The sequence below is a fragment of the Eulemur rufifrons genome, chromosome 2 (assembly GCF_041146395.1).
Source record: "Eulemur rufifrons isolate Redbay chromosome 2, OSU_ERuf_1, whole genome shotgun sequence".
NCBI classification, from domain to species: Eukaryota; Metazoa; Chordata; class Mammalia; order Primates; family Lemuridae; genus Eulemur; species Eulemur rufifrons.
Genome location: NC_090984.1, coordinates 18,868,139 through 18,877,542, shown reverse-complemented (window position 1 = coordinate 18,877,542; position 9,404 = coordinate 18,868,139). Strand labels below are relative to the sequence as shown.

General features: G+C 56.8%; 1 protein-coding gene across 1 annotated transcript; it reads left to right on the top strand.

Moving 5' to 3' along the window:
• The first annotated feature begins 298 nt into the window (after positions 1-298).
• KISS1R (KISS1 receptor) lies at positions 299-3,652 on the top strand. Its single transcript, XM_069456673.1, has 5 exons — positions 299-714; positions 1,404-1,528; positions 2,124-2,259; positions 2,534-2,766; positions 2,935-3,652. The coding sequence occupies exons 1-5, from the start codon at positions 471-473 to the stop codon at positions 3,391-3,393; spliced, it is 1,197 nt and encodes a 398-aa protein (XP_069312774.1). The 5' UTR covers positions 299-470; the 3' UTR covers positions 3,394-3,652.
• Positions 3,653-9,404: the final 5,752 nt, after the last annotated feature.

The following is a 9,404-nucleotide window of genomic DNA, read 5'->3' as shown; positions in this document are numbered from 1 at the left end:
GTGCCACTAACGAGCCTTTGTTTTTGCGGCTTGTTGTGCCTGGCGGTCTCTACCCGGGGGTTAAGATCGGCCCTTGCAGAGTCCACAGCAGCCTCCGCGCAGCCCACCCGCCTTCTGCCCGCCCCTCCCGCACCGTCACCCCGACCGCGCACTGGAGACGAGGGAAGGGGGAGGGGCTGCTGCTCGCGGGAATAGAGGGCGCACAGGCGGGGTGGGGAGTGGCTGCGGCTGCTGGAGGGGCGGGAAGGCGGGGACGAGGGGGGCGCGGGGTATAAACGCGTGCTGCCACGCCGCAAGCAGAGGAGCTTCGGGTCCCAGCCAAGCCTCCCTCCGGATCCGGGCGGCCTCCAGCCGAGACCCTTCCTGAGCTCCGCGAGCGAATCTCCGGCAGGTGGCCGGGAGGAAGGTCCCCGCGTCCGTCCCAAAGCGCAATCCTGGAGGGCGGCCGGGAGGAAGAGGGCGGCGAAGCCATGCATGCCGTGGAGACGTCTGCGCCCAATGCGTCCTGGTGGGCGCCCGGCAACGCATCGGGCTGCCCGGGCTGCGGTGCCAACGCATCAGATGGCCTGGTCCCCGCGCCGCGGCCCGTGGACGCCTGGCTCGTGCCTCTCTTCTTCGCTGCGCTGATGTTGCTCGGCCTGGCAGGGAACTCGCTGGTCATCTACGTCATCTGCCGCCACAAGCAGATGAGGACGGTGACCAACTTCTACATTGGTGAGTGCCTGGTCGGGCGCGGGTCCGCACCTGGCTGCCATTCCGGGGCTCGCAAGTCCTTTCCCTAACGTCCCCGCACCTTCGGGTAGGGCTCGCAAACTCCAGCGTGGGAGGTCCCACCCCGGCCAGAGGCTGGAGACCTTGGCCTGCCACTCAAGGAAGATGTCCTGGTGTGATATGGTTCTGTGACACGGGATCGGCTAAACAAAAGGGGGGGAGGGGCGCCTTGCCCGTGGGGCTGTTTGCGACCTCTGCCCTGTGCCTCTCTGAGCCTTGGTGTGTGCGTTTGCGTGACGGGGTGCCCTGCCCGGCATGGCTGTGTGCTCAGTCAGTGTCCGCTGCTCTGTGGTGGCCTTGGGCACGCACCACCGTCTCGTTTGCTGAAGAGGAAACTGAGGCCGAGAGGGGAAGGGCCCGCTCAGGTTCACGCAGCTGGGACAGGGGAGAGCAGGACCGATTCCTGCCAGGAAGGCCATGCAGCCCCTGCTGTGGGGATGTTTGGAATGTAAGGGGGGATGCTAGGGGGTGCCCAGCTTCTCCACCTGAGGGTGTCAGTGCGTTCTGGGGGCCTTCCGGGAGCCAATCTGCTAGTCTCTGGAACCAGGGTGGGGCCCAGGGCTGGGCCAAGAGCGCCGCGAGATTCTGCGGCCCGCGGCGCCCCTCGTCCAGCCCCGCGCACCCCCCTGCAGCCAACCTGGCGGTCACGGACGTGACTTTCCTGCTGTGCTGCGTACCCTTCACCGCCCTGCTGTACCCGCTGCCTGCCTGGGTGCTGGGCGACTTCATGTGCAAGTTCGTCAACTACATTCAACAGGTGCGCGGGCTGGGGGCGTGGGGCATGGGGTGAAGGTGGGGACCTTGTGCGGAGCGGAGCGCGGGCAGAGTCTGGGAGTGGCCATGGCCAGATCTGGCCTGGGGCGGGGGCGGGGGCGGGGGGGGGGGGTTGGTGCGCAGCAGCGGGGCACCCAGACAGTCTGGGTGGGCGGAGCCTGGACCGTGGCTGGAGCCTGGACTGGAGTGGGGAGCGGGAAGTAGGGGGCAATGAGGAGGGATACAGACAGAAACCCGAGGTCAAGGGGTGCGGGCGGGGTGGCAGGTGGATTCAGGGAAGGCGATCCGGGCCCACAGCTTCCTGCTCCCTCTGTTCCTGCATCCCAGGACGTCTCTGCCTCTCCCTGTCTCAGACTTGGGGTATCGGCCCACCGCAAGTGACTACTCCCACCTCCTGGGCTCCTCTCCCAAGCCCCCCACTCCTGCCCCCTCAACCCATGGCCACTGGACACCCCTCCCGGGACATATTCCGTGTGTGCCTGAGTGGTCGGACACGTGAGGAGGGAACAGCAAGGTGGCTGGACAGGGCAGGCTCCAAACCAGGCAGGTGGCCACACGTTGGGCTCCCGCTTCTCCAGGTCTCGGTGCAGGCCACGTGCGCCACTCTGACGGCCATGAGCGTGGACCGCTGGTACGTGACCGTGTTTCCGCTGCGCGCCCTGCACCGCCGCACGCCCCGCCTGGCGCTGGCCGTCAGTCTCAGCATCTGGGCTGGTGAGTACAGCGCAGAGGCCGCGCGGGGGGTGAGGGGACAAGTCCTCGTGCCCTGGGGTCCCGTGGCCATTCTCTGCCCCTCCCCACGCCTTGGTCGGGCATCTGAAAAATGGGCGAAGGGCCACCGAGGGTGCAGACGGGGACGCCCCGCCCTTGGCAGGTTGGCTCAGTGAGCGCTTCCCGGGGAGGCACCTGGGGAGCCGAGGCCCAAATCCTGGCCCGCTGCGCCCCTCGTGCCCCGGGGTTGGGGTCTTCATCCGGGCCTGTGGGGCAGGCTCTGCGGCCGTGTCTGCGCCGGTGCTCGCCCTGCACCGCCTCTCGCCCGGGCCCCGCACCTACTGCAGCGAGGCTTTCCCCAGCCGCGCCCTTGAGCGTGCCTTCGCGCTCTACAACCTGCTGGCGCTCTACCTGCTCCCGCTGCTCGCCACCTGCGCCTGCTACGGGGCCATGCTGCGCCACCTGGGCCGGGCCTCCGTGCGCCCTGCGCCCGCCGACAGTACCCTCCAGGTGCGCGGCTTGGGGGACAGCGCGGCGAGGCTGGGCGGGCGGGAGGCGCAGGTGGGGGCGGGATCTGAGCTCGGAGGTCTAGCCCAGGGGGTCAGGGAGGGGCGCTCTGAGGGACTGGCCCAGCCTGGCCTCAGCACTTTCTTCTAACCTCCTCCTCCGGCGGCCCAGGGGCAGCTGCTGGCCCAGCGCGCGGGCGCCGTGCGTGCCAAGGTCTCTCGGCTGGTGGCGGCCGTGGTCCTGCTCTTCGCCGCCTGCTGGGGCCCCATCCAGCTGTTCCTGGTGCTGCAGGCGCTGGGCCCGGCGGGCGCGTGGCACCCGCGCAGCTACGCTGCCTACGCGCTCAAGACCTGGGCACACTGCATGTCCTACAGCAACTCGGCGCTGAACCCGCTGCTCTACGCGTTCCTGGGCTCCCACTTCAGACAGGCCTTCCGCCGCGTTTGCCCCTGCGCGCCTCGACGCCCCCGCCGGCCCCGCCGGCCAGGGCCCTCGGACTCCGCCGCCCCCGACGCCGAGCTGCACAGCCTAGCCCCGCATCCGGCCCCCACCGGGACGCCGAAGCCCAGAAGCAACGGGCCGGCAGCGCGCAGGCTGTGTGTCCTGGGGGAACACACTGCCCCTCTCTGAGCCAAGCTCAGAGGGAATCCAAATGGGCCTGTCTGCAGCAGGGGCTGCCAGAACAACAGCTCTTCTTCTGTTATTAGTATTTGTATTGTAGTCCGAGATAACCAGTGAAAATGTTTTATCCTCTTGTGGCATTTGTTACAGGTTTGCTGTGATGTTTGCTATTGATATTGTAATTCTTATTTCTGTATTTCCTGAAATTAAAGATGTGTTAATACGGGGACTTTTGGGATCTTTCCAGAAAGTGTCAGACATCTTCACACACTAATCTTGTGCTTGCCTGTAACTTTGTAAGATCCGTCCCACTTTCAGAGATATTAAAATGTGAAAACAATATCCACCTTAGAACTGATGAAACAAAGTACCGTTATTGCTACCTGGTGAGTGTCCAGAGTCTCCCCTGGGAATATTAAGTAACGAAGTCCTTAAAAATAAGTCATCCTTGGACCGAAGTGCACAGAGCTGCCCATAGGAGAAGCAGGATTGTTTCTTACATAACCAACCACTCCAGAGCAGAACTGTAGACCAGCATCGGTTTGTTACTGCTCAGGATTCTGTGGAGTGACTAGGCTCAGCCGGAAGGTTCTTCTGGCCCTTGTGGCATCAACCATGACTGCTGGGGCTGGACTGGGAAGGACCGAAAAGGCATTGCTCTCCTGGCTGGGGGCTGAGTGTCCCTCCATGGGGCTGCTTGCGCTTCCTCCCAGCATGGCAGTCTTGGCAAGGCCAGCCATTCCTTGGTAGAAGCTTCCAAGAGGAAGAAGAAGCTGCACGGACTCTTAAGGCTTGAACACATGGTCCCACATGGTCACTTCTGCCACACTGTGTTGACTGGAGCTGTCACAAGTCCCACCTCTGGGTGGGTGGAGCTGCATGTCCCTACCAGGAGGGGTGAAATCATTGCAGCCTCCCCCAGCAGCCCTCAGAATGCAAGCTTAGCCACCCCAAAGGACAACTGTTCATCTCTTTGAGGGCCCCAGGGCCCCAAGTTTGCTGAGATGCTAATGTTGAGACCAAGAGGCTGAAACACAAGATGATTTTGACATTGGCCTGAAGCTTGCTTTACCTGGTCTTTGGGACCTGGTGTCCTGGCCTGGGCTGGAGATGAGGGTAAGTTTCTCCCCTTTGCCCACCGGTCTGGCCCACCTCCCTCTCCTCTCCTCTCCTCTGCCCCCCAACTTATTATACTCTCTTTGAGGCTTCCTGAATTTCTGTCTTCCTTCCTGCCTCTGGGCCTTTGCACATGCTGTTTTCTCTTCTGTGCTGAATATACTCTCACTGATCCATCAGGGCTCAGCTCAGCTGCCTCCTCCTCCAAGAAGCCCTCCTGGATCCCTCCAGCCTGAGTCAGACACATTTTCTGGGCCCACCTGGTGCTGCCCCCATTATGGGTTGGATCACCTTGTGCTGTGCCTGCTGGGTGCGTGTCCCCACTGTGTCCCCAGGGCCTAGCATGCTGAATAAATATCCGTGGGATGGATAACCACACATGTTGTGATGTGTGTGAAGGAAGTTGGAGGATTCCCCTGTGAAAATAAATTTTAAAAAACAACACCACAGTTAAAGAGGGACTCTTGGACATTTATCCCAGAGAAATGAAAACCTATGTTCACCCAAAAACATCTATACAGCCAGGCTTAGTATCCTAGCACTCATGCCAGGAATCCTAGCACTTTAGGAGGCTGAGGTGGAAGGTTTGCTTGAGGTCAGGAGTTCAGTTTGAGATCATCCTGAGCAAGAGTGAGACCCTATCTTTATAAAAAAATAGAAATAGAAAAATTAGCCAGACATGGTGGTACACATCTGTAGTCCCAGCTACTTGTGAGGCTGAGGCAGGAGAATCGCTTCAGCCCAGGAGTTTGAGGCTGCAATGAGCTATGATGATGGCACTATACTCTAGCCCAGGTGACAGAGTGAGACCCTGTCTCAAAAAAAAAAAAAAAATTGTATACAGTGGGCATGGTGGCTCACACCTGTAATCCCAGCACTTTGGGAGGCCAAAGTGAGAGGATCATTTGAGGCCAAGAGTTCAAGACCAGCCTGGGCAAGATAGCAAGACCCATCTCTAAAAACATTTTTTTTTTTAATTAGCTGACTATTCACCAGTAGTCTCAGCTACTCAGGAGGCTGAGGCTGAGGATCACCTGAGCCCAGGAGTTCATGACCAACCTGGGCAACATAGTGAGACTCTGTCTCTAGCAAAAAATTTAAAAAATAAAATAAAAAGGCAGATGTGGTGGCATGCACCTGAGGACGACTTGAGCCCACAAGTTCCAGGCAGCAAGGAGCTATGATGTGACCACTGCACTCCAGGTTGGGCAAAAGAGCTAGACCCTGTCTCTAAAAAAACACAAACAACAAAAAACCCCAAACTTTTATGCAAATCTACATAGCAGCTTTATTTGTAATAGCCCCAAACTGGAAACAACCAAATGTCCTTCAACAGGTGACTGGTTAAACAAACTGAGGTCCCTCCATGCACATCACAGAATGCCAGTCAGCAGTGAAAAGGGAAAAAAACTATCAATACAAGCAACTGAGATGGATCTCCAGGAATTATGTTGAGCCAAAAAAAGCCAATCCCACAACACGTATGACTCTATCCATATAACATTTTTATGAGCTCTGTCACCCAGGCTGGACTGCAGTGGTGTCATCATAGCTCCCTGCAGCCTCCAACTCCTGGGCTCAAGCGATGCTCCTGCCTCAGCCTCCCCAGTCGCTAGGACTACAGGTGTGCACCACTGCACCCAGCACATCTGTGTAACATTTTTGAGATGGTAAAATTGTGGAAATGGGAAACAGATTAGCGGTTGCAGGGCTTAGGGATGATGAGGAGAGGCGGGTGGGCAACCACTCTAGGATGCAACCCACCTGTGGAGGCAGAGGCGGGTGGACAACCACTCCAGGATGCAACCCACCTGTTGTGGTAGAGGCAGGGATCTACCCAGGTGATAACATTTTACAGAACTACACACACACACACACACACACACACACGTGAAATGGGGAAATCTGAGTGAGCTTGGTGGATTGCATTAGTGTCAACATCCTGATTGTGATATTCCACTACAGTTTTGCAAAATGTTACTAGCAAGCCAGGTGCGGCAAACACCGGATCTCTCCGCATTATATTTTGCATGACTCTACGATTATCTGAAAAAGTTAAAAAAAAAACAAAACAAAAAACGTTAAAGGATTGAAAGTGACATCCAGGCAGAGGAATCATTTCAAAACTGAAGACTCCCAGTGTGCTGTTGGTTTTGTCAAAGTTAGCTAGACACTGTTTTCAGAGCCCCCTCTGTGTGCCAGGCTCTGCATTGGTGGCTGTGGGGCCATAGCAGTGATGTGGGGGAAAAGGGATTCCAAGAGGGCTCCATGGTGGAGATGAGTCCAAGAAATAGGAACTGAGGTCAGAGGTGGGGAAAGGGCACGTCAGAGGGCAAGTACAGCCCGTGCAAAGGCCCTGAGGCGTGATACATCCAGTGGATTTGAGGCATATTGAGGATGTCTGTGGGGCTGGAGGTGGGTAAGGAGGGGAGATGAGAGGCGGTGAGGACTTTACAAGCACCCAAGATGCGCCAGGTCTTTTCCCTGAGGACTATGGAAGCCATGGGAGGCTTCTAAGCAGGGAGGGACATGGTTCAAGGATGTGGAAGCTTTTTCAATTTCTTATTTCATCACTGTGACTATTCTCCCAGACTTTGGGGCTGCCAGGACCAGGCATACACCATTGCAGCCCACCTGGCAGGGGTGGTGGGACCTAGGGGGCCACAGCATGGGGATAAGGGGGTGTCTGGGTAGGGAGGGAGGGATGTGACCTGAGACCCAGACGCCGCTGGGGGAGGACGGGACAGAGATGCCCAGCTGAGCTTTGGAGAAGCTGTGGGTAGGGCTGCTGGGTGACTGATTTCTCCTTGCCCCCCAGAGCATCGCAAGGATGGCTAGATTGAGCGAATACAGTTACCGGATTTGCGTTCTTGGCAGATAAACAACAGGGAACACTTTTCAGCATGTCCTGTGTATGATTTGGGCTAGGGTTAGGGTTAGGGTTACAGGAAAAAAAATAGTCGTTGTTCATCTGAAAAATTCAAATTTAACTGCGAGTTTTGTATTTGACCTGGCAACCCTGGAGCGTTCCAAGGCAGCTACGGAGGCGAAAGTGGCTTCGCGGGCCTCAGTTTCCAGAGTCTGGGAGCGAAACTCCGTTTCAGGGGAGACGGCGCCTCCTGGCGGCCACCAGTGATGACCCCGCCCACTCCCAGGTCCCGCCCCTCCGGGCCGGCTCGACTGCAGTCCCGCCTATTCCCAGCAGGTGGCGCGCGCGCCCCGCGCAGGTTTCTCACCTTCGTTTCCGGAGTGCCCAGGTGTCCCCAGTACCTGGTGGGCAGGGGTTGCTCACTCGGACCCCAGCCTGGACCCCCTCCTGGAAGTGTCCCCGCCGTGGAATGAGAAAAGCAGAGCAATATTATGTATTTCCCGGGTCTCAGGCACTTTGGTTTCAAGAGTTAGGGTTAGGGTAACCCACTTCTATGAAAAAGTATTTTAAATGGTATTTTATGACTGTGTTGGTGTAAAGATGAATATAATTGAGGCTGAAGTCATTATTATATGTTCGTTATTATTATTATATTGTGGGTGTTTTTGCCTCTTTTACATTTGGTGGGCCCTGTGCCTAAGGGACAGGTCAACCCCTGGTCAGGTGTGGACCACAGAAGACTGGGCTTCCTGCTGGGACCCAGCATCCCCCTCCTGACTTTTTTTATTTTTATTTTTGACCACGTCCTGTTTTTTTTTTTTTTTTCTCACCACTATAATGAATATCCCTTTCAGATTGTATTTTGGTTCCTTCTGTTTACATCGTGGAGAAAGTCTCCGATGGCTGCTACGTGTCCGTCTTTAAGGCCTAACAGTTGCCAATTTCCTCCTTTCACCAAAGGAGATCAGGCAAAGCCATATTCAGCAAAAATGTAATCACCTCGTTTTGGTCTTGCTTAAGTGGTTAAGACTTAGATGGGCCTGTATTACTTTGACTTTCTTGGGATGGCTTGCCCAAGGTCACACAGTGATTTGGAAGCAGAAACTGGCTTGGAATTCAAGTTCATGACCTGACACCTCCCCCCCATTCCTCAACTTTAAATTTTTATTTATTTATTTATTTATTTTTTTAATTTTTGAGGCCTCTGTGCAGACAGACACCAAAAATCCAAAAATCCAAGGGGATGAGGGCGTGAGGGATGGAGCACACAGATTCATTCACTCACCATTTATGGGGAACCTGTGCCCTCAGGACTGGGTACCCAGCTGTGAACAGGCAAGTGAAGGTTAAACAAATGCACCTGTTTCAAACTAAAAAAACAAGGTGGTGTGACCAGGGCTGTGCCCAGCACTGGGAGGTCAGGGCCAGACCCCGGGGATGTGCTGGCATCAGGCAATCTGGGGAAAGGCAGGCCAGGCTAGTGGGACACCGGGGCGCCGCTAAGGGTGGCAGGTGGGGCTGTGATTCAGGAGGGCTGGATGAGGGAGGCCAGCAGTGTGGGTTTTCTAACTCCAAGAGCTGTGAGGGTGGGCCTGGGGGAATTTTTAAGAGGATGCCCTGTACCTCTGAGTGGAGAGTGACCAGCTGGGGTTACGTGAAGATTAGGCCGGGCTTTTTTGTGGGGAGGGAGGTGTCCCAAACCCACAGGGACCCCACGGGATGCTCTGGCCAGGAAACCTCATAGGACTGGGTTTGCTGTACCCATTTCACAGCTTGAGAAACAGACAGAGATGGATCTGTGCTGACCTAGATTCATTCACAATGCTGCCCACCCCCTTGGAGCATCAGGGCATCCTGGGGTGTGGTGGAGCCTGCAAGTCTGTGTATAAATTCCCAGCTCCCTCCCTGGGCTAAAAATAGTAGCCCCTCACTGGAGGCAGCTGCAGCCCTACAGCCCTCACTCTCCTAGGCCCCAGCCCCCCAGACCAGGGCTTCCTCCTGGGAAACAGGGTAGGGCAGGCACTAACCTTCCTGC